The sequence below is a fragment of the Corapipo altera genome, unplaced genomic scaffold (genome assembly GCF_003945725.1).
Source record: "Corapipo altera isolate COAL_440 unplaced genomic scaffold, ASM394572v1 50, whole genome shotgun sequence".
Lineage (NCBI taxonomy): Eukaryota > Metazoa > Chordata > Aves > Passeriformes > Pipridae > Corapipo > Corapipo altera.
The window spans coordinates 9539682-9564835 of NW_020884889.1; the positions used below are offsets into that span (position 1 = coordinate 9539682).

Genomic DNA, 25154 nt, shown 5'->3' on the forward strand with positions numbered 1-25154 from the left:
TAGTTTGTATTTCTTCGTAAAGGCTGTGTTACTGTCCAGTTACATATATTCAAATGTTTTGTAAGATTTCTTTAAATGGAAAGCTACAAAATATCATTTGTTACAATTTTCTTTAACAGATTGTTTATTACTTTTCCATCTTGGTACCCAGTAACAACGCTGTATCAGGTCCCCCTATAATTTCTCCTTTTTACAATCTCCCCTAGTATTGACTGGTATATCGCTCTTACAATTAGCAGAAGCAATTTCTGCTATTTCACTGTACAATCCCCTCTCTAGATCACATTAATAAGTATTATAGTCCATGGGGGAATCTGTTGGCAGAATTCTAGGTGTTAACTTTATTCCTTTTTGTATCAGTGTTTAGAATGCTGCCTTGTTGCACAGATATTTTTATAGTAGTGTTGGTACCAAGAGACTAACAACAAACAAAGCAGTCATGGGGGCATGTTTATCTAAGTGTTGATTGATCTCTTTTTTTAATGTGGGTTTTACAAGCAGGCCTGATGAAAGGCTATTTACAGGCTCTGGCCTTGATGTTGCAACACACACACTGCATTTTAAGCACCTACATCAAAAAGAAGATTGTCAGAAGCCTTAAGCAAAGGCATCCCTCACAGCTTCACACATCCAAGTCTGGAAGTGCTGGACTTGTCCTTTCCATGTGACTTACAATGCAAGTACATGCAAGCAAATGACGTTTTAAAAGGTGACTCTTCTGTGATGCTAACGCAGTTGAAAAGGTTGGTTTGTGTGTGTTCTACCTCCACACACAGAGCACAGCTCCGTGGGGAAGGAACGTGTGCTGGCACCTGCCACGGCAAACCCAACGTAGGGCCGGGCCTGCGCTGGGCCAGCAAAGAGAAGATAATCAGTAACGCCAAAATTCTGGGGAAAAAAAGGTAGGAGGAAAGCTGAATGAATGAATGAATGATTCCCCCTGCTGCCCCAGCAGCACCCCAGTGCCACGCGGCCCGCGACTGCCACGCTGGTCGTGCAGCGAGGAACCGAATCACCACGAGCCAAAACCCCCCGGCACCTCACACGGGGGCACGAAGAGGGGCCGGCCCACCTGCCCTCCCACCTCCCGCGACCGCCCACCCGCCCCGGGATAAGCGGCGGCGGGGCCGGGGAGCGACCCACCCACCTGGGCTGCTCCACCAGCTGCACCGGGAGGGCGGCGGGGCCGTCCCCCGCCATGGCGGCTCCGGCGGTCACGGGGCCCGCACGCGCCGCGTCCTTCCGGGCGGCAGCGCCGGCGGCCCAGCCCCAGCCCCAGCCCCGGCCCGGCTTGGCCCGCCCCGCCCGCGGCCCCTCGGCCACCGCAGCCCAGGCGGGACAGGAAAGCTGCTGCCACGTGCCAAGGAAGCGTTTAGGTTTTTTTCCCCCCCTGCATTCCTGCCGGTTCTCCGGCAAAACGCGCTTGCAATGAAAACAATAAATTGGCAGTGCCGTCCCCTCCGGCGTCTTCCTTCCCTTTGTTTTTTCTGGTGTGCGGTTCTGCCAGCCCCCCTCCCAACAAGCCGCCTCACTGCTCCTGATACCCCTCGGATTAGTGGCTGCAGATACGCAGAGGAACTGAGAGTTCCAAAAGTGTTTGCAGGTTCACTTTCTCAGTGTTACTGCCCATTTTGGTGTATATCTTTGTTTTGGTCTGTATCTTCTGGCCCTTCATATCCCACTCGTGGAGCTTTTCAGGAGTGAAGGAAGCACAGTAACAGTGAAATTTCATTGTGGGTTTTCTGAGGTGAAACTTTTTTCTCCCTGTTAGTATGGTGGCAGAATACAAATAGAGTTTTTAGAAGACTTAATGCAACCTTTAGGGAAAAAAAAAATTCTGTCAGAAACCATAACAATGTCAAATGACCAACAACAGGAAAATCTGGAGACCCAATAAATACTGCAGACACATCTAGGAGAACCCCAGGCCTTGTGGAGATGGGGAGGCAGAGCTGGTCTGTTGGGGGTTTTGCATCACTCAGTTGAAGGCAGAAGCAGAAATTAACGTGTAAAAATCTTTACAAAGCCATTGCTTTGCAAGGCCCGTGCATTTTAACAGTTCAGGCCTTTAAAACTGCTGCTCTGGGACTTGCTTATGGCAAACACAGCCCATGTAAACTGTTCAGCAGCACCGAGTGAGGCAAATGGGCTGCACTGAGGGCTGAGCAGCACTGCCAGTCCCAGTGTCTGGACCGGCTTTCACCGAATCACAGGATGGGTCAGGTTGGAAGGGACCACAGTGGGTCATCTGGTCCAACGTCCCTGTTCAAGCAGGGTCATCCTAAACCACATTACACAGGATTGTGTCCAGTTCCTGAATATCTCCAGTGAAGGAGACTCCACCACCTCTCTGGGCAACCCGTTCCAGTGCATCGTCACCTGCAGAGTAAAGAAGTTCTTCCTTGTGTTCAGGTGGAACTTCCCATGCACCACTTTCTGCCCATTGTCTCTTGTCCTATTGCTTGTCACCATGGACTAGAGCCTGGCTCCACCCTCTTGACACCCTCCCTTTAGATAATTATACACATTAATGAGGACCCCTCTTAGTCGCCCCTTCTCGAAGCTGGAGAGGCCTAGCTCCCTTAGCCTTTCCTCCTAAGAGATTCTCCAAACCCTTGACCAGCTCAGTAGCTCTCCGCTGGACCCGCTCCAGGAGCTCCATGTCTCTCTTATACCGAGGTGCCCACAGCTGCACACAGCACTGCAAATGTGGCCTCATCAGGGCTGAGCAGAGCGGCAGAATCACCTCCCTCGACCCTTCTGAACCCTTCCAGGGACCCGCAGCCCCCGTGGGAGGCGGACACCCGGCGGGCGGCCCTGGCGCCAGCACGGCGCGCTCCCGGCGGCAGGAGCGGCAGAGCTACCCCGGGGAGCTCCGGCGTGCAGAGCCCAGGCCCCGCCCGGCCGCGTTGCCACGGCCCGGTCGCTACCAGGGGCAGGGCAGCCGGCGGCGGGGCGGCGCGGATTGGGCTCGGAGCGGCCCGGGCCGGGGGCGGGAGAGGCGCGGGCGGCAGCGCGTTCCGGGCGGAGCGGAGCCACATTGGGCAGCGCCGCGCGGGCTTCTGGGAGAAGGGGCCGTCCCCGCCACCGCCCCCCGCCCGTCCTCCGGCCAAGATGTCTGACATGGAGGATGATTTCATGTGCGATGATGAGGAGGACTACGACCTGGTAAGGGCGCGGGGCGGCGCGGGGGCTCGGCGGTGGGGCCGGGGGCGCGGCCGGCGCGGAGCCGCTCCGGGCCGGGGCTGGCGCGGCGCGCCCGCCGCAGCTGCCGCCCCGCCGGGGCTGCCCCGGCAGGGAGCGCGGACAGGCAGGAGGAGTTTCCCTGCCGGGGAGGAGGGCGCGGGCAGCGGGCGGTGGGTGCGAGGGGCGGGTGCTGCCGTGGGAGCAGCCCTCGGCCGCCTCTCCCTGGAGGAGCAGGCTCCGGGCCGGGCAGGTGGATAGGCCTGGGCTGGCCCCGTGTCCCCGCAGGGCTCGGGGTGAGGGCAGGCTCCGATGCGCTGCCCCCCTTCCTCCCTCCTCCTGCCCCCGGCCCGAGTGTCGGGCACGAAGTAAAGTGATAAAGTTGCCCGCCCTCCTCCCCGCCCGCGGCTCCGAGAGGCCCTTGGGGGTGGATGCGGTTCTTGTGCTTGTGCGGGCGACAAACTGAGGGAAAAGTGGGGGGAAGAGAAAAGGGGGTGAGGAGAAGGGGCCACACGGCCGGTTTCTGACGCTAAACGCTGAAAGATGCGCTTGTTTTTAACTTTTTGTCTTTATAGCTTTAGCGAGCGTTTTGCCACCCCCGTTTTGTTTTTAATTGCAAGGTTTGGGGGGGGTTTCCTGTTAACATTTTACTAAATGTTGACATCAGGTTTTGTCCTAAGCTTTTACAGTTAAAAACATTGCTGCTTTTCTCATTGGTTTTATTTATATTGCCCTTGCTTGTTTTTTTTTTCTGCTTTTACGAACTTTCCATAGGTTTTTAAACTAGAGACGTTTAAAAAATCCCCTGTGTATGGTTGAGGCTTCAGTGCTGCAAACTCCAGACACTTGTTTCTGGAAGATTTGCTTTCTAACAATAATTTGGTAATCCTTGCTACTTATAAATTCACTTAAAATACTTACCTGATTTTATTTGAAATAGTTTCTGGGCAGTGTTTATTATGAGCCGCTCAGAATGGCTGGATGATGTTAGATACAGAATAAAAGCACCTGGGTTTGGTTTTGAGGGATTTTTTTCGTTCATTTAGGAGTGCTTATGACCAGCGTTGTTATCATAACCCTATGAGCTGCTTGTGTCAATGTTCCAAGAACTGTTAATGTTCCCCTTAAGTCCATGAATGAATTCACAGACTTTCAAAAACAAGGTTACCGAAGGAAATACACAGAGACTGTTTAAAACCGAATTTTCATTCATTTTCATTAACACTGAAATTGGTGTCCTGATTTAAAATACTATGGTTTTTTGACACTTGATACAATCAGAGGAGAATTCATGTTGAATATCCATCCATAACATGAGAACTGAACATGTCGAGAAGCCATTGGAATTGCATTTTTCAATCTTTAAAGGTACAAATTTGTGTAAGACTGCAGCTCAGACTCATGCTGCATTTTGTCAGTTTTCACCAAGAATGGTTTAATGCTTTTTCCTGTGTTTCTTTCTTCTGAAGTATGTACTTTCTCATTGGAAAAACCTTCCTGAAATGTCTTGCTTGTGGCAGGTTTCAGCCTCTGACTGTAGGTACTTTCACTGGAATATTTTCATCATCATTAATTACCCCTAGCCCAGACCTTTCCAAAATTTAAAAATACTGCTTGTAATAATTAGGAACGTGTTAGTTTTCTCCTTTCAGTGTGTAACTCCCATGTAAAGCATTAACTAAATTTTAAAATTTAATTTCAATGCATAACTGATGGGGGGAAAAGCCCCCAGAAATGAATAATCAAAATATTCCAGCTAGACTGGTTTTAGCATTCCAGGACTAACAGACTGTTATTGGCTGTTGTTTTCAAATGTGCTTGAGACTGTAATTGTAGTGTTCCACAGAATTGTTTCAGAAAAAAGTTAAGGCCCCTGAAATAGGGCCTGGTTTCCTCTTTTCATGTTGATATAAATCTAGTTGAATTAAGAGAAGACTGTATAAGGGGATGCATGATTCTCAAGTTCAGTGAAAAGGCTGCTGCAGAAGGCTTTGCAACAAAAAAATGAGTACAAGACAAAATACTCAGACCAGTGCAGAGCTGAAAATAAAGGAGCACATGTGAGTGCGGGTGAATACTTTTTTTTAAGGAATAGGAGGAGAGGCAGTAATTAGAGAAACAGTTAAGGAAAGAAGAAATAGCAATTTTGTCAAAATACAGTATGGTGAAAGTTTCCCAGGGTAGCTACTAGCACAATGGTTGTACTGAAGACTCCCCAAAAAATTCATTTTGTCAGCTTTTATTAGAAGTGATTATGGCTCTTTAAATGTGCACTTGACCTGCTGATTATGGAGAACCAGCCAGTTAAATTTCCTTAAGTATGCAAATGTTTCACACTTGAATAGAAATGTGAACAGATATTCTGAAGGCCTAGCTCTTTCCCAACTTCATCATGGAATTTTGTATAATTAGAGTAATTACTACACTGTTAAACAATTGAAGACTACCCACTTTACAGGTTGTACTTGACTGTTTCTATTTAGTTTTTCATTGGGTAAAAAGTCAAGGTTTTGTATGTAAATTACCTCAGCCACTCCTAGAGAAGTTAGCTTTATTTACTGGGAGTCTTGATATCAGGAAGAAATTCCATTTATGTTTGTGTGGATGGACCTAGATTCACAGTTTGCTGCTAATGTGCAGTGACAGCCTTGATTATAACATGGATTATTCCACTTCATGCTTCAATGAACAGAATAATGTTTACTGGTCATTAGGAAACCACTCAATTTTCATTTCTAGTTCAATTTCTAAATTCAAATTTCTAGCTTTTAGGTGCCTTTTACATTACTTCAGTCCAAGTTCTTTTTACTAGATCCAGCCTGAGGGTGGAGAAGGACAGGGAGGGAAGGACCATTGTAAATTCCATTTCTGTTTTCAGTCTGGGACAAAAGACTACGTTTAGAATTGACTTTGAGGCTAAACTCAGCCTTCATCCAGAAATTGATTCTTCCAGGCACAGTGACAAACACATTGACAGTTGTTGTAGTACGTCTGCTGGATTGTTTTGTTTTAAATAAACAAGGAATTTGTCTGTGGTGTTCTTAAGTATCGTGTTCTGAAATTCAACTTTAAAATTAAAGGAAGGTTGGACAAATCTGTTTTCTGAGCAACTGGTCTTTTTTATGTTATGGAGTTGTATGACTTCAGTGACTTGAGTGGAAAAGCTGGATAAAATTCTGAGGAACAGCCATCAGTTTGCACCCTGCTGAGAGGGCTACAGGTTCATGAGGATTGGCGTGGCTCAAGTATGGGGAGCATCCCCTTAGATTACTGAGGATTTCCTGTTTCAGACTGTGATGATATTGGGAAATAGGTACTCTTATTATTTATTTCAAGCTACATGAATTGGTTCATTCTTTATTTCCAACAGAGAGAAATATACTCCATTTCAAAAGGAATTTTTTTATGTTACCAAACTTGATAACCAATCTTGTCAGCAGGTAGAGACATTATCCTATCTTATATTGATGCATTGAAATTTTATGCAGATATTGTCACCTCTTCCCAACTGTTCATGTTTCACTATTGCCATTATTTTAATAAATACATAGATATGTTGCAGACAAGAAAGTGGTAATGCTGCACAAACAGGCTTTTACAACTAAAGAAACACCAAATCAAGCAGATCCAGTTTACCCTCTTGTGTTTCCTTGTTATGTTTAATTACATTAGTATGTGATTTAAAAAAATAAAAGTGAGCTTCACAGAGGGCATAGGATGTACTGTTCTCTGAATTAATTACTGTTTCATATTTTATAGAGTTTCAGCATATGTCCTGAGATTTTATTTTATGCATTCTCTTCAGACTTATCTTTAAACACAGAATTTATATATATGGGGCTTGTTTTGCTCATTGAAATGTCTCAGAAGGAAGTATTGAGGTAAAAAGCCTGAGAATAATTAGTTAGTAAATTCTTTCTGTCTGACCAGTGACAAGTGTCAGTAAGTTCTGGGTTTTGTTGGCTTTTTTTAACAGTTATTCAGCACTGTGTTCAGAACAGAGCTCTCCAGGATCTGATATGCAGGTGCTTAACAGAAGCAAATTAGATCTAAGTTATCCTCAAAACTGGACTTTCCGAAAAGGATGCAGGTGACTGTAGGAGAGCTGTGTGACAGAGGTAGAAAGTAAAGGCACCTTTTTACTGTACTCTTTACATATCGTAATACCAGGTTTCTCCTTCTGCAGTCTCCTGTCTCATTTCTGTGCATCTTCCAACTGGAAAAAAAAATTAAAACAAAGGCAGAGCAGAGTCTTTCATGGGACTCCTCTGACACCACTGCAAATGGCTGGTTTCACAGCCTTCTATTCCTGGTGTCAGCCCTGGTGTGAGCCAGCAGGCACGGGATGACTTGCAGAGTTAGTGAGTAGGAGCAGAAGAGCAGAGACCTGGAATGTGGAAAAGAAACCAGGCCTCCCAATGCCTGGCTGAGTGCTTGCAGACTTCTCACACAAATCACACTCTTGTTTTTGCTCCCAGCGTTTGCCTCTGTTCTTTTCCTCCTTGCTCTTTTGCATTCCAGTCTTACTGCTTTCTTTATATTCATGTGCCTGGATACCAGCAGCAAATGCTCATAGAAACTGGTACTTGCTTTTTGTCCCGATGCCTGCAGGCCAGTGGTCCAGGAAGAGCAAATGCAAAGAAAGTTGTGCTTAGCAGACCTCCTGAATGCCATGGTTAGGAAACAAAGTTAGCTGAAGTAAAACTAAATTTGTACTCAACTTATTCTCAGAAACAATTGTGCTTCATGAAAAAAAAAATTTGTTTGAGTCAGCCAAATGGTTGAAATTTGGTAAAATTACCAGCAATTGAAAATTGACAGTAATAAGTATTTTCAACAATGTGCTTTAAGGATTCATTTTTACAGAAATAGATTTCTTTATATTGTGTCTTTCTTCTGGAAAGTTATCTTTGTATAGCTACTTTCCACCTTTTTTTTGGGGAAAGGCTTGCAAAGTTTGGTTCCTGTAGAGCTGGTGAATGACAAACAGTGAGCACTGGGGGGCTGCTCTCTCAGCCCAGCAGGATCAACCATCAGCAAGGACTCTACAGCATAAACCCCTGAATTGCTGCAGGGAAGGGCAAAGGGATGCTGGGACCACAAAGGGACAGGGAGGATCTGGGAGCACTGGGTGCTCTTAACCTGCCTTTGCTGCTGGAGAAACTGGAAATGGATCCATGCACTAAAAAGGATGATTAAAGCTGACTGGGGTGAACTAACTTCTGTATGTGCTCATTTTAGAATCTGAGGCTTAATGTTTTATAGCTGTTTACTAGATAAAATGAATTTTATGAAAATACGTAATGTAATAAAGACTTGTTAATTAAATTGGTTCCTTGGTACTAATTTAACTTTTAATAAAACTATCTGAAAGAACTGTGTTCAGGGAGAGTAAGCTATGTCAGGGGTTTTATCTCCATTACAGTTGAGCTAGTGTGGTAATTTCTCTTTCCCCAAGAAGTGATGGGATGGGATTCTGTTGTTTATAACTGAATGCATTTAGAACATGGAACAATGCTTAAATAATATCTTAAGCTTTTTAACTCCATTTTTTCCAGACTCTATCAGGGCTTTCTAATTTTTTGAGTACTAATTAAAAAAACCCACTTGCTTGGTTTGATCTCTGAGCAGGGAAGAACCCAGGGGTTTTCAAAGATCAGTTCTGCATACTCAGGCTATTTTTTTTTCATTTGAACTTATAATGTCGATGTCCATTTGAAAAATATCACCAGGATCTTAATTTTAAAAATTCTTAGGCCTGTGATTTTTTTTACATCAGCTGGAGATAAAGTATCACACAGGTGATACTTGATCTTGAAGTTCTAATTAAGAGTGTTGGTTACTATGCAGATTGTTAGGTCTAGATCCTATAGTAGGAATTCTTAGAGTTATTTAGAAATCCTTTTTGTAACCTGTATATTTCTACTTAATTTGCAACAAACTTCTAAACTAAAAGGTTTGAGCTGGGAAAGTTGTTCAAGCAGGAAGCAGGGGCATTAAAAATGAGGGTGAGGAAAGGTTAGGCTTTTGCTGTCTGAATTTACTGTTAAAAGAACTTTTCTGTTTCCAGAACTGAGAAGGAAATGCATCTTTCTCTTAGTTTCACCTTTGAGGACACAGCTTCATGTTTTCCCTCCTTCTTTCCTTTTGGTTTTGGCAGAACTGAATGTTTTTACATTCATATCCTACTGCACTAAGCCATCTCTGCCTCAAAAGAAGGCAGAGTGCTGGTCCTTCTGAATTTATCACCACTGATATAATGAGCATCAGTGCTTGAATTAAGATACAGTGTCTACACGGCTGATTTTTTTTTTCAATATCATATACAGATTAATGGCATCATCTCATACTTAGTTCAAGGTCTGAAAGTTTTCTTCACAGCTCTTAAGTCTAAATATGTCTTTTAAAGTAACCACCTTACATTTTTTCCCTTAAAACTTTGAGTCTGTATCAACATCCTGAATTCTGATGTGAGGCAAATAGGCATCAAGTGAAGAAAAAATACAGCTGTGAGACTTCGATGCATTTCAAAGCACTTCCACTGGGGAAAAAAATTATCTCTAGACTTAACACTTCTACTTTATTATGTATTAATATTATGAAAATAGCTTTATGGGATATTTAAGTATCATTGAGAAAAATTATCTGAAAAAAGGCTTCTTGCATGAATCCACATCCAGAATCCCTTCCAGAGCTAAGAAGAAAATTCAGATGTTCCTGGCTTTAGGCTAAAAAAGCATAGTGCCTCCTAAAAGGAATTAATTTAGTTTGCTTTCCTTTTATCTTTACAAATAGACACTTCTGCCAAAAATATTCCCCATTGTTCAAGTTAAGCATAAACAAGACATCAGCTGATTACACACATCTTAAATGTTATGCTGTTTAATTTTTGGCAGCCTGTATTTCCATAAGGTGCCTGATACAGCTGTTGACATCATGTTCACGCTCTCGTAGCTGCTGCTCCACCAGAGCTGGATCAATAAAGACTTCACAAAAACAAGCTGACCAAAATGAAAGCCTGCCCAATGAAATGAGACACTTCCTGTTTTCTTTGCTGTTTTCAGTATTAAGTTTTTATAGCTCTGTGGGAATTCAGAAAACAGGTTTGTGGAATTGAGGCCATTCATTCTCACTAATGCTAATACTTTGTGGAGTGAAAATAAATACATACATGGGCAACTTGCCTACGTGTTACAAATAGAAACATTAACAGGTAGAAGGACAGATGTCTCAAGTACTGTGTTTAATAAAATCTGAGTCAACTGTGAGCTCCCATGATTAATTTTTCCATTAGAACTTTAGAAAACTGAAACTTTGAAAGATTTGCTTTCAGTGCAGGGAGGAGAGAGCTATTTTAAAACTTCTCTTTTCTCTCATCTTTTATCATTCCTTCTTATGGTTTTGAAGGAGTCCATTAATAGTAGGACATATGAATGAACAAAAGAGTAAATGTGCCTGATGAAGTACAATAAAAGAATAAAATCCAACCTAAAAAAGGGCACCTTACTATGCATTGTTTATGTTGTTACAATGGAAAGTTACTGTGACAACAGTAACTTTCAGATTTAAACAGATTCTGTTAAACAGTTCATCTCCTAATAGCCAAGGACCCTATTCCAGAGGAGTTGGCTTGAAAATTCAGAGGTGTGAAGTGGTTTTGAATTGTGTAAACCTCACATGTAATTCTTATTTTAACTTTGGTAGTGTTTTGTAATTCAGACACACAATGTTGTCCTTCAGCAAAAGATAAAATGTGTTGAGGAATTTTCATCAGAAAAAGTCTCGGAGTACTTTTTTAAAAAATAAAGTAATGATTGGTAGAAGTAAATACTTCAATTTGTTTGGCGCCAGTGTACATGATGGGTAATTATTTGATTAAATTATTGTGCCTGTGCCCCACCCCACTGTCTTTGGCAGCATCCTTAGCATTTTCTCAATCATCTCCTGCTTCTCAGCACAGAAGCAGCTGGTGTTCTCATTATTCTTTTTTTTTTTTTAATTTCCTTACACAAGTATGAATCGTTGTGGCATAAAAAGGCAGATTGGAGTGAGATTCATGGAAGCATTTGATATCCTCCATAGCTGAATCATTCCTTGTGCAGCAGCTCAGCCCCAGTCTGTTCTGGGGATGGCAGAGGTGGTAGAACAGGGTGCCTGTTGGAGAACCAGTGGGCATCTGTCCTTAAACACAGGCATTGGCAGAATTCCAGCAATACAGTCTGTACTTGTCATAAAGGTGAAGCTGGTAGAGCTGTGAGTTCATTAATGCAGAAAGAAATCTGCTGGCAGGCAGATGTTGATGGTTGGTGAGTCTGGTCTGGTAATGGGAGAGATTAAATCACCATAAGGGTCTGTACCTGTCACATGCTCTAAAACTGAACATTTCCTGTTAGTTCCCAAGCATTCCATATCAGTTGGAGCAATGTCTTACTATATTTTATCCATTTTCAACAGATCAGTAGATGTTCTGAACCTTTCTTTTTTTCTCTTTTTTTTTCCCTTTAAAATGTAGGAATATTCTGAGGACAGCAATTCTGAACCAAATGTGGATCTGGAAAATCAATACTACAATTCCAAAGCTTTGAAGGAAGATGATCCCAAAGCAGCATTAAGCAGTTTTCAGAAGGTTTTCCATCTTTATGTTCTACCTCCTCTTTTTATATTAATTCACATTTTAAAATACTTGCTTACCATTTGAGTCATTTTCTGGAATTTTAAGAATAATTTTTAGGTTTACTACTGTGCTAAGTTTATCACTGGACAATTTAAAACTCCTGACTGACTGCCTTTCGGGATCATTCTTAGGGATCATAAACAGGACATGAAATAGTCTTATTTTATCACAGATCTGAGTTTTTCATCTTCAGGATTTACTAAGTTAATTGAACAGTTCTAAATGTGTTTTCACGTGTCAACAATAGAAGCCAGATCCATTTGTTGTTTTTTTTTAATGAAACGGTGTTTTCCCAAGTGGTTTATGTAACATTATATTTGGTTTGCTATCTGATTCCAAAGCATTAAATGTATAAATACTAAGTGACACAGAGTTTCTTTTCTTCATCTCAGTTTTAAATTTTTTGTTTGCACACTGCTTCCAGAAAGCAGTATGTTAGATATAACTTTTTAAAGGAAAAGTAGGTATTTGCATCTCTTGGCTTATTTCTAGTGTATAACAGAATTATATACATGACTTCAAAAAAACTTTCCAGAATTTTTACTTACGAAACATTCCCTTAACCTATGTTACATTAAAGCCTAGAAGCTTTTCTGCTGTGTGTAATTCAGAACTGTACTTCTTTAACTAATTTAGTCAAAATTGAGTTGAGTCAGTTTTGCAGGGGGTGTTAAAGCTTTTTTGTGCATATGTATTTATGGAGCAGTGGTAAAGTTTAGTGTTTGGCACTAAAGTTCAGTGTTTGCTGCTAAACAACAACAACAACAATTCACCCTCCCTACAGCAGCTAAGTTGTGAAAACTCGTAAGATACAAACCTCTCACTAATCTTTTCAATAATACCAGGAAAGAGTAAAATCAAAGAACAGGGCAGAGTTAAACATTACTTGGTAAGGAACAAAGTGTGGGGGGGAAAGGCACGTATGGGATATGTACATTTTAAACAAGATATAAAATGGATTTAAGTTTGAATAAAACTTTTGTAAATATTGTGCAAAAAATTCTTCTATTTCAGGTATTGGAGCTCGAAGGTGAAAAAGGAGAATGGGGATTCAAAGCTCTGAAGCAGATGATTAAAATAAACTTTAAATTGGTAGGAATTCCAGCTATCACTTGGGAGTAAATGGCATAAATACGTATTTGATCCAGAGACCTTAAGTTATTATTCTGATTTACCCCCATGACAACTAAATCTGCCAGAACTTGTCTTTTGCAACCTTTAGTGGCTACTACAGACCTGGCAGGAATATGATGGGGTGGTTGCAAGTCAAAGGCAAAGTGGATGCAAAATAGCTGCTGTAGTCAGCTGATACTCTCTGAAAGTCTGAGGCTCAGTCCCTGCTGTCCTGAGGTATCACACCAGTGAAAATGTTCATGTTCTTGTGTGTGTGCCCTGCACCAAGACAGAGCAGTGAAACATTTATATGCTGCATGTGCAGCTGTTCCAAACAGTTGTATGGCCAACTCTGTTTTCTTCATTGAGATAAATATTTTAAATGTCTATTCCATGCAGTGCTGATGAAGTTATTTCTGATTCTGCTGCTTATGAATAACGTGGTGATGTAAAAGTTCAAATAGCAGCCACTCACTACTGCATAGTCCTTCTGTTATGCTTTCTTTCCTGTATGCACTTGCAAGATACAACTCAGTTTCTAATCATTAAAGCAAAAATTATAATGTAATTTTGTTTTTCTTTTAGACTAACTTCCCTGAAATGATGAATAGGTATAAACAGCTACTGACCTACATACGGAGTGCAGTTACAAGGAATTACTCTGAAAAATCCATCAATTCTATTCTTGATTATATCTCTACTTCCAAGCAGGTTGGATCATCACTTCTTTCATCTTCATGGTTTTCTGTTTTGCATTTTAACTATGGACTTTTGTGTTTGGTTTGAGCTTTTTTGATCTTAGATAGAATATATTTCCCACATTTTGTGGATTCTGTTAAAACAGATAACTTTTCATAAGTTTGTCCTTTTTTGGCAGTACTTACCTGGGTTTTCTATGCTCATAAATAAATACTTTTTTTTTATTAGCATATTAGCTGCACAGTATCCAGTGTCCTCTCAAAGTAATTTTTAATTAAACAATACTTTTTTTTTTTTTACTTTTGGGTGGGAGAGGGGAACCTTTGTAGTGAAGTGTTGGTGTGAAATGCTGCCTGTCTGTGAGTGACCTGTGCCAGTGAGGTACATGGTCACAGCCCAGCTCCTTTTCTTTTGTGTTGGTGTAGAAGCTTTGCAGAGAGTAGGAAACTTCCCTAACAGACCAGCTGGGAGGATCACTGGTCTTTAGTGATGACTCTTCAGCCATTATCACAATCTTTCCTGTCCTGCTACTCTTAGGAAGTGAAGGTTTAATAGCTGAGTGGTTGGTTACCCTTAAGGTCTCAAGGATTGTCTTAGACTATTCCTTTCTTGGCACAGATTAGTCTCTGGTCTAAATGCAATTGAGCCAGGCCTGGAGGGACAATCTGGAAATCTTAATTTTATGTATAGTCACAGATCTGCTAATCCCCAAAAGAACTATGGCTATAAACAATACTAATGCATTCTCTGTTTTACCTTGTAAAAGGTAACATTCAGCACTATGATTTCCATTTTAGATGTTGTATTTTTGGGTTTTGTGCAGAGAAAAGGTTTGATACACTCAAGAGGTTTCTTTCACTCGGCATTGGTAGTACAGAAAGGAGAAGGGATCTTTTCCTTTGACCATTTTCCTCTCTTTGTAAAGTATATTTTCTTTTTGATATGTAAATCATTTTTGGTTTTCTTTTTTTTAAATAGGAGCAATGTTGCCTGTGTTTGTTACACAACATCAGAATTCTATTCCTTGGTTATATAAGATGGGCTCTTATAAGATGCCTTTCATTTTTCACAGATGGGTGAAAATCTTGGAATGTGAATGCTTTTTAATTGTATGTTTCATATAAGAAAAACAAGTGTAGTTAGTTTTGTTACTTTAGAAGCTCTTTACAGTTTAAATGCAGACATTCAGTAAGATACAAATACCTTTCTTATTTTGAAGTTCAAGCATGCACTTTTAGTTTGTTCAGATTGACTTTATTAACAGGTACAAATTTGCTGTTTACAATTATAGAATTCTGATTTTTTATGCCAGATGGATTTGCTTCAGGAATTCTATGAAACAACACTTGAAGCTCTGAAAGATGCTAAGAATGATAGATTGTGGTTTAAGACAAACACAAAGGTAAAATATATAACTTACTCTTTTTTGCTTTTGTTTGACACCTTCAGCTAACTCTTATACTTGTGAAATCTTAATAGACCTCAGTACTTCAATTCTTTTTTCATTACAGCTTGGCAAATTATATTTAGAAAGAGAAGAATATGGAAAGTTACAAAAGATTTTGCGTCAGCTGCATCAGTCGTGCCAGGTACCTTTATATTTTTAATCACTCTGGCTTAGTAAACAACATTGATTTGGGGTTTTTGGTTTTTTTTACATCTGTTGTTGGCCTTTGGGCCAGCTTTGGGCTGAGCTTTAGTACAGAGAGAAGAAATTCTGTGCCTGATTTAATTTGTTATCTGTTTGATAACATGAAAAAAAAAAAAGATAAGTATTTTATTCCTTGCTTAAAGATGATTTTTTAAAAAATTATTCACAGCTGCTGATTAGGTTGTTCTTCAGTCAGGTGCAAGGATGAGAAGCACATATCAATTATCTATAATACATAGACATTCATTTTAAAAATATAGCAAAGATTCCATGTGAGCTTTATTCAAAACTGAAAGTACAGTTGTTACTTTCCCATCTGGAAGGAGAAAAAATAAATTAGCCGTGCAGCCTGCTGTACTTGTTTGTGACAGTTTTCTTCTTTCAGTATGGAAAATAGGTTACAAATGTCTGGGAAATGGTTCTGTTACAGGCAGCAGAAGATTGTATGTGTTATCTGTATATATGCATTTGTGTCAGTCATTGCATTACGTACTGAGAGTGTGATTTAAGCAAAGTGGGAAAGAATAATGGGTAAAGTTTTGAGGAAAAAAAATTTAATTACACAGAAATACTGATGTTTTAAATAAAGGGCTTCAAAACTTGGCCTGTGATAAGTTCTTCAAGTATTATGTTTTCTGTTAAGAGTTGTATCAAAATTGCAGAGTTTTAGGAATATTCCTATTTCTGACAGGAAATTACTGAGAGTATTTGGTAATCAGGTTTTTTACTAGTATAAAACTGAAATTGCTGTTCTCTTAAAATTTCACAGTATTTATTACTTAATCTGTCCTAGACTGATGATGGGGAAGATGATCTAAAAAAAGGTACTCAACTATTGGAAATCTATGCTTTGGAAATTCAAATGTATACAGCACAGAAAAATAACAAAAAGCTTAAAGCACTATATGAACAGTCATTGCACATCAAGTCAGCCATTCCTCATCCGCTGATCATGGGAGTTATCAGAGGCAAGTTCACCTTGAATTTTTCATTTAACTTCTGTTGCATAGATTAGTTTTATGAAAATCTGAGAACTAATGGGTTTTTTTCAGAGGATCCTGTAGATTCAGAGGCTGTGGTCTCATCGTGTAGGACGTAGCTCTGCTGTTCTGGTGCCCGAGTACCAGATGCACTGGTCAGAAGGGCAGGACAGTTGGCCATATAAATGTTAGGAAAGAAGCAGTAAAAAGAAAAAAGGAAGACTTGAGCTGTTTGGCACCACAGCAAGCAACAAAAAATAAATGCAAAGGCATTTTCAGGGGATGAAAAACAAAGACTTGACAGGAAGGGCTACTGGCAGAAGGGACTGCTGTTTCTTTAATCCCCTTTGGTAAATTTGTGCTCGATGTCTCACCTCACTGAAATTCAGCAGGAACTGAAGGGCTTTAAGATGTACTTGAAAATATTATTTATTATCTGCAGTGATGAATTGTAGTGGAAACACGCTGTGTGTCTTGAAAAAAACCCCCTTCTCCAGAATACTGTTGTGCCTTCCTCCTTCCACTGCTGTAGGCACTTGCACAGACAATCAGGCAGCAGTGGGTACTTCAGGAGATAGAGAGTATTTCTCAGTTTTTCTGTGCAGTTTTGCTCAACAGATAGGGAAAATTCCATAAATGTAGGAAGTCTGTTGCCACTGAAATGGAGATAAATTCCATTTCAGTTTTTAGAGTATTTTAACATAAGGGTGAACTAATTATTGGCTATGAGGATTAGTGTTCTTTCAGTTTTACGATGTGGGTTGGGTTTTGTTTGTTCTTCTTTGGAATGAGTTTATCCAAATGACAGCGCTGTATGTGAAGGCCCTAATGCTTTTTTTTTTCCTGGTGATTTCAGAGAACGAAATGACTTCTGAAAATATTTCAGTAATCTATTTAGAAATAGCGTGGAACTTGGGTACAATTACTGTAGTCAGCAACAAGCACACAGTGTTCCTTTTCTCTTCATCTGTGTTTTCTTTTCAGAATGTGGAGGCAAAATGCACTTAAGAGAAGGAGAGTTTGAAAAGGCACATACTGATTTTTTTGAAGCATTCAAGAATTATGATGAATCAGGGAGCCCCAGAAGAACCACTTGCTTAAAATACTTGGTCTTAGCGAACATGCTCATGAAGTCTGGAATAAATCCATTTGACTCTCAGGAGGTATTTTTTTCTTTTTCCTTCACATTCCCTCTCCCCTTTTCTGAGTTTATAGAGAAATTACTCAAAAGATGAAAATGGAAAAAAAATATTTAAAATCTAAGCTTGCATATTGTGCTTTCTGTTCTGTGTAGGCTAAACCATACAAAAATGATCCAGAGATTCTAGCAATGACGAATTTAGTAAGGTAAGATTTTAATTTTTCTGGAGGAGAGAACAAAAAAAATAAAAAGATATAGTGTCCAAACCAAAAATGAAATATTTTTAGAGATTGCTTTTCTCTATACAGCTAAGACAGTTATTTCATCAATATTGAGCAAATATTTGTACTGTTTTTCTTAAGAAACTTACTTAGTATGATATACCAAAGTATCTGTATTGTACCAGGTAGGAATACAAGAGACATGCTGTTTCTTCTGCTCTCCTGAAATTTTTATGCAGTGGCAAAAACCTAATTTCTGTCCTTAAATAAAAACTGTCCCAGCTTGTACTACAACTGGACTTTAGGGCTGACTAAGTTGACTGACATGTCATACCAAAGCCAATAGAATAATCTGATGCATGGATATGTCGTGATTACTAAAGGAGCTTCATCATTTAGGAATAGAAAAACTGAACTCTCGGGTGATCTCCTCTATCCTTCAAACACACATGAAAATCAACAGAAGGCCAAATTACCTCTTACAGGCAACTGTGATATGAGGACTTCCAGTGTATTAAGATCATAAGTAAAATAAAGTGAACTGAGGCAGGTTTTGTGTACTGTGCTTTGAAACTGCCCTATTCCATCCATTCTATCCTGCCTTTGCTTTATCAAGTTAAAAGAAATAAACAATACATAGGAAAAGCTTTCCCACCTTTTCATTAGGTAAGAAGCAGTGTCTGCTCACGTTCTGAAATGCACAGTTGATCTGTTGGAACAAACCCTGCTCTGATACCACTGTGGTGCTGTGCCACTGTATGCATACAAATTGTTTCTGGAAGTGAGGATGTTCATCCATTTTTGACACAGTGGTTGAATAAATTATTTGGCAGTTCATTAAGAGACTATTCCCAGTAATTCATTTCGCTTTAGATGCGTTTCTTCTACTTCACTGTCATAGTTCCTTGTGAATTTGAGGCAGAAGGAACTCCAGATGGCCTTACCCAATCTGATTTTATTCATATTTCTAATTTATATCTTTTATCTTGACATTTGCGTATAACTGCTTCTATAAAATTAATAATGCAATTAAAGCAGTGTAGATAAGAAATATGCAAAAGATAAAATTAATTGCAAAGATTACAATTATGTTTTTAATCCTTTCTATACAGTGGGAACTTATGTGTTTTACATATGATAAAAGGAGACTTCTGAAATAAACAATAAAATATACTGAACTGAAATTCCTTTTAACTATTAAGTAAAATTTACTCCTTTCATGTGATACAGTCCATGCCACTCACATAACTCCATTTATAAACTACTCAAGTTCTACCTTGAATGTAAGAGGTCTTTTTCTTGCCCATTTTAATAAAGGATGAATCTTTTTGACCAGTTTCAAAACAGTTTTAAAATGTACAGACCAGGAAGGAAAAATAAACGTTGTTTTTAAAATGTTTGATGTCAGTATTAAAAAGAAGTCGAAAGCATGTATTTCAAGAAAAAGGTCTTGTTTCAGTGGTTACAGCTCTTGATCTTTAAATGATGCTGTGGTGCCACTACTGAACCCACCTGTTTGTAACCCTTTCTCAGATAACAAGATTGACTGACTAGTTAAAGGATATAAACACAAATAAGCTACAAATAAAAATCTAAAACATAATTTTATGCGAGAATTACTGATGGTTAATCCTGGAAGTCAGGATTTCTTCCATCTTCCTGTATTTTTAGAATTCAGCTTAAGATGGACATGGTAGAGACAGCAGCTGCCTTCTACGCTCTTTTTAGCTCTTATTTCTGCCATGAATTATGAGTTATTGAAGGCAAAATTCATGTAATGGTACTTTTCAAAACTGGCTATTTTTAGGGTCTAGGCTTTTTTAAAGAAGTAAGTACAGAAAGTACAAAAGTTTTGAAACTAGAGTGCACTTGTGGAATGACTAAATGTTCATACTAAACTTCAGTAAATGCTCTTAAAATTGAAATAGGAGAAAGGTCATTTCTGTTGCATTTCATCTTGAGACAGTTTTTTGCTTATAAAGGTTCTGAATGTAATTATTTGCCACCAACGCTTAATACATGTTTGTATAGAAGATGTAGAACATACTCTTATATAAGTCTGTAACTTTTAGAATAATAATTCAGTCTCTTGTTTTTTCTGAAGTGCCTATCAGAATAATGACATCACTGAATTTGAGAAGATTCTGAAAACAAATCACAGCAACATCATGGACGATCCCTTCATAAGGGAGCACATTGAAGGTATTTTTGAAGGCTGTTTTAATCCTTTTTGTTTTCACTCCTTGCTAAGCTGCTGGCTTTTTTCTATTTTTTTTCTTCCCCTCAGTTTACTTTTCTTTTTGGCAGACTGAGAGTTCTTTGTAATTACTTGTTGACAATTCCTTCACTGTTTACAAGTTCCTTAGGAGTTGGTCAAGGCCAGCATGCATCCAGGCATGTGGCATGTCTGTGAAGAATTGCAGGAATGGTGGAGAAAGTTCTAGCAAGAGGGGATGTTCTAAGATAATATCTGTGGTTGTGTTAAGACACTGTGTATTTTGAGTGGTTTGGGGTTTTTTTCCCATTGTAAGGGTGAAATGAGAGCAGCCCTTACCTGTAAAGGTGGCTTGTAAAAAATTTTTGGACTTACAGTACCTATACTTAATAAACCAGGAGAACATATCAACACATGCCTTTCTGTTCCAGTAACATGATAAAATAAAGTTCCTCCTGCATTTTTTCATGTATTTGAGAACTGAGAGGTCTCTTCACTTGAACGTAGTGCCCAGTTCTTCAGGTGACTAATAATTCCAAGAGTAGGTGTTACTGTGGCACTGCAAGATCATTTAGCTGGACAGTTTTATATGAAAAAAAGAGTTAAATCCAGAGACCTGCTTTTCCTATACTTCTTGTTTGTAAAAGAGAACATGGCAAACAGCAGGGGAAACTAAATATAACCCTGCTACTGCTGCTACATGTTGACTACTGGTGAACTTCGAAGTCTTTAGGGAGACTGTAAGATTAGAGAGATGGATGCCTGAGGAAGATGATGTGACAGAACTGAAAAGCAAGAGAAGAAGGACAGTTGAATCAAAGAATTGAAGAGGATTATGTGCTAGTGATGTCTCATCTTTTTCACTCAGTAGTGATACATGACATGGTCGTGGCTGTAATGTTTACATACCTTGCCTCATTGTTTTAATCTCCTCAGTTTTATTGAGACACATAATCTGGTCTTCAGTGGTTTTTTTATTATATAAACAGTCCTTGTGTAACTAGTTAGGTAAAAATGGATCTAGATTTTTTTTCCTATTAATTTATAATTGTAATTTATGCTTCCATTTTATCCCAGCTTTCTTTAATAACGTAAAAAAATTCTAAAACAGTTACTGCATTACTTTACTGAAGCAAAATCAGACACTTCATGCAGATTCTTTTATACTGTTTCAGTTCTTCATCATAATTATACCATTAGGCCCTGATCTTTTCACTTTAAATGTGAATATTCCCCATGAAGTTAAATGCACACAGACTTTTTAAGCTGCATATCCTTAAAAATACCACTTTTCACTTTTGTACAACACATAAATTAGAGGGACAGACATACCATGCAGTAATCTCTAGGACTTATGCAGTTAGTTTGAATAAGTTCAGTTTTTACCAGAGAATATGTTGCTCCATGTTTAAACAGCTTTTGACTCTGTGTGTCCACCTTCAGGGTTGCACGTTGTTTGGATCCCTTGGATTCTGCTGTGCTTCCCCACCCACTGAATTACCACCTTAAAAGATGCTGGTATTTAGGATATCTTTCTGTATGGAGTGGTGTTGCATCTTTATTTCAGTACTGTTGTTTTTACAGTGTTTATTTTTTCTTCTCTACAGAACTTTTGCGAAACATCAGAACACAAGTGCTTATAAAATTAATTAAGCCTTACACAAGAATACATATTCCTTTTATTTCTAAGGTATGTGTCAGTGGAGCCTTGCATTTGCCTAAATAAATGATTAACAGTGAATAAAAGCTTTTAAATAAATACAGTGCTTCCAGAAATAGATCATCTAAAATACACTCTACACTATAAAGTAGCACTGATGCACTGCTGGCAGCTTTGCAGTGAAAAGAAAGTAAATTTTAAGTGTCATCTGAGTGGTTTTTATAATATGTACTATGATATACTTCTAAAATACTCAATTACCATATTCTACTTGGTGTGGAAAATCGCATTTCTGAAGAGAAATATAAAAAGTGGAATTTGTATAATTAAAAATGTGATTATGAATGTAAATTTTATGAACATAATTAAAATTTGAATTCCTTTTGTTCAGAAGGTATCTTAAAATGTCTGTGTTGTATGAGTTACAGAAGTGTGGTAGTAGAACAAACCAACCATTATCATAGAATCACTGAATTCATTGCCTAATCTGGAAAGAACAAAATCAAACCCCAACGATAAGAGATGACTATTTCCATCTCGTGTGGGTCTGTGATTTTGCTTGCAAAAATTCACAGCATTACAGAATGTGTCATGAAATATTAGAGGTGCCTATTTTTTATCCTTAAATTCTATTTAAAACTCTGTGTGCCTTTTTTTTTAGTTAGACTTAGCATGTGTAGAACTTGCTTGAGCCAGAAGATGCAATTATGTCTCTAAATGGATTTGAGTGTAGATCCATTCTTTCCTGATAATTACTGTCTTATTTTATTTCCTGGGGTTTTGTGGCTGTGGTTTATTTTGTTGTTGTTTGGGATATTTTTTATCTGTTTGTGTTTTCAGTAAGTCAGTAAAGGAACTCATTTCTGGAGCTTCCAAAATTTTGCTTCAGCCTTTTCTGAGAAGTTACTGATCTCTTGATTCTTGGCCACGTGTACTTTGGTGGAGGTCTTTTGCTTGATAGATCATTATTGAATTAATACTTTTGAACAGTAAGAAACAGAAATGAAACCAAATTCTGTATATGAAAATAAAGATTGGAGGGTTTCAATGTTGCAAAACAGGATGGCAACATAATGAGTTTTCTTTTTCTTTTAGGAGTTAAACATAGATGTAGCTGATGTGGAAAGCTTGCTTGTGCAGTGCATATTGGATAAGTATGTACTTTATTTTGATTACTGATCTTTGATTACTTTAAAATAAACTATACAAGAAGCAACAACACATTGTTTTGGTGCATTGTGACAATACTACTTGATTCTAGAAGTGAAAGGTAATGATGCTGACATTGGATTTGCTTATGAGCAGTAGAGTATGTTGGAAAGATGGGAGCCAAGAAAATGACACAGAGAGATTGAGTGGCATGTTTTAATTTTTAATTGCATAATAAAGTGTCTTGAATTATTATGAAATTATGAAAGTTACTATTCTAAGTAATTGCTGCTTATACCCATGTATATTTTTGAGTATATTTTCAAGCTGACAAATTAGTAGTCTGCTCTCCTTAACTGGAAAAACCTGACTACAATTTCTAAAACCTATTTTTCTGGAGGGTAACTTGTTATATCTACTGCAAAAATAAAATCCATACATGAGTTTATATTTTTTTAATTTCTTTTGACATAAATCTCCATTTTTTATGATTCCTTGACTTTGAAGAATTGTTTACCTCATACTGCTTTAGACTTCGTGGGGGTCATAGTTAAGCAGAGAAAATGTGCATTGCCTAATGAATTAGTTCATTTGATTTCCAATCATGGTAACAACTGAATAGGCAGGACTACCCAGGGCAATAATTATAAAGGTGCCAAATTCTGAAATGGACTTTCTATCTCTCTTGTATCAGACCTCTTATTTTACCTTTGATTTATTGTTAGCTCCTATTTCCACCTCCGTTAGCAATTGACAGTTTGTATTTCTTTGCTTCCAGCACTATCCATGGCCGAATTGATCAAGTCAACCAGCTCCTAGAACTGGATCACCAGAAGAGAGGCGGTGCCCGGTATACTGCGTTAGATAAATGGACCAACCAACTAAATTCTCTCAACCAGGCTGTAGTCAGCAAGCTGGCCTAACAGAAAACAAGCTTCTACAAACTACTTAAGGCAACAGTGCAGTGATGTAAACCTTAAAAGAACTGGGAATGGCAAAACTACTGTCGGTTGGTGTGCCCTGAAATTATTGGAGTTATGGCAGAAGTGCTTTTTTGATCAGCTGGTTTGTGTTTTGCTGCTGCATTTATCCCAAGAAAAAAACAGCTTTAATCTCCAGAAGAAAACCAAAATGCCACGGGATTTATGCTGTATTGACATCTTGCCCTAAACATACAACATCCTAGTAATTTGTCAAGGGGCAATTGATGACCAGAGAGAAGATTTTTGTCATGATTTTAAATACACTGACACATTACTGTTGGTTAAATTTAAACATGTTTTACCTGCAGAAATTCTCTCACAGAAATAACCTGCAATAACTTGAAATGCATACCCTTTTGAACACTTCCTTTTCTCATGTATAAATTGAAATGTTTGCTGCATTTTGCAAAATGTCAATTCTCCAAAAATGTGTCCGTATATTTCTGTACCTGCAGTGTAGTAAAGGTTTAGAAGAAACCCCATAATTATAGTGGCATACTGTCACTTAGGTTTCAAGCAGCAAAATAAACAGTGCAGTTCAGAAATTGTACAGTTGTTTCTTGACGTGCTTTCATTATACTTGAATTTTTCTTGTGTTATTTTTAAAAGAAAATAGATACTACTTCAAAAATAGTTGTTACTCGATCCTCACCTCATTTGTGAAGGACAATATGGAGATTTTAAGTCTGAACGCCTTGATAAACGTGCTGTTGATTTTTCTTTTTTTCCCCCTTGAAACAGTGAAACATAAATACTAAAGAGCTGACATTTGGCAGTCTTGCTAACTGACTTTCAGCTTGCAAGATGCCAAACCATTATCAGCCCTGTCTGGTTACGTTGGTGGGTATTTGGCATCTCTCAGGGATATGCTCGGGTTTTATTTTGCTATTTTAAGAATGCAGGTTTGCCAAGCAATACCCTGGGAATAGAAGTGCAGACCCTCTTTGCCTGACCTGTGGTCTTTTTGCCTGGATTCAGTGTATATAAAATGACACTGTGGGTTTGGAGTGGGGCCCAAGTACCGTGACATTGGTCATAATGGAATCTCTTCTCAAATGTTTGAATGTGTCATAGTCCCTTCAGAGCTGCTATTCAAATCCTGAACTCCTGCCACATAGTAGGCACCTGCCTTTTGTGTCCTAAGATTTTGGGATCGTCAGATCCATTTAAAATATAGCTGCAGTGGTGACCACAGCACCTTTTATTCCTGTAGCAGATTGTCTGGAGCTGACAGAAAAATTCTCCTGCAGGTCTCAAACGTAGAAGGAATTTTGAAGGGTCACTTCTGTAACTGAGAGTAGTGTGTGATGGTACACAAAGCAGTGCCACACACAGACATTGTAATAGCAGAAGGAAAAATAAGTATGTAGAGCAATTAACACCACCCCAAAAATAGTGAAAAAGCCTAATAAATTACACATGTCCATCACATACGTGTAAGGCACTGTGGTACACTCAATGTTCTAGAGCAGGATTTAAATTGGT

The 25154-nt window shown here is 39.0% G+C and overlaps 2 protein-coding genes across 4 annotated transcripts in view; one reads left to right on the forward strand and one right to left on the reverse strand.

Moving 5' to 3' along the window:
• The window catches only part of GALK2 (galactokinase 2), a 47847-nt gene extending 46579 nt beyond the window's left edge, over window positions 1–1268 (reverse strand). For both annotated transcript variants that reach the window (XM_027644487.1, XM_027644485.1), the window contains exon 1: window positions 1148–1268. In XM_027644487.1, coding sequence (XP_027500288.1) covers window positions 1148–1200 — 53 coding nt within the window. In that variant the 5' untranslated portion in view covers window positions 1201–1268. The remainder of the gene's footprint in view (window positions 1–1147) is intronic.
• A 1743-nt stretch (window positions 1269–3011) lies between these two features.
• COPS2 (COP9 signalosome subunit 2) lies at window positions 3012–25028 on the forward strand. 2 transcript variants are annotated; one of them, XM_027644699.1, is made up of 13 exons: window positions 3012–3168; window positions 11696–11809; window positions 12872–12949; window positions 13556–13681; window positions 14982–15071; window positions 15181–15258; window positions 16114–16288; window positions 17285–17463; window positions 17595–17647; window positions 19767–19864; window positions 21485–21567; window positions 22633–22691; window positions 23465–24151. In XM_027644699.1, the coding sequence occupies exons 1-13, from the start codon at window positions 3115–3117 to the stop codon at window positions 23607–23609; spliced, it is 1332 nt and encodes a 443-aa protein (XP_027500500.1). In that variant the 5' UTR covers window positions 3012–3114; the 3' UTR covers window positions 23610–24151. The 2 variants fall into 2 exon arrangements, with proteins under 2 accessions (XP_027500500.1, XP_027500499.1); XM_027644698.1 differs by having other exon boundaries at window positions 3036–3168; window positions 14961–15071; window positions 23465–25028.
• Window positions 25029–25154: the final 126 nt, after the last annotated feature.

Bases quoted from the DNA above. Each gene is read 5' to 3' on its own strand.
- COPS2 (XM_027644698.1), top strand. From the start codon at position 3,115: ATGTCTGACATGGAGGATGATTTCATGTGCGATGATGAGGAGGACTAC. The intron at 13,682-14,960 runs GTTGGATCATCA...TTACAATTATAG, and splicing joins ATATCTCTACTTCCAAGCAG to AATTCTGATTTTTTATGCCA. The intron at 15,072-15,180 runs GTAAAATATATA...TTTTCATTACAG, and splicing joins GGTTTAAGACAAACACAAAG to CTTGGCAAATTATATTTAGA.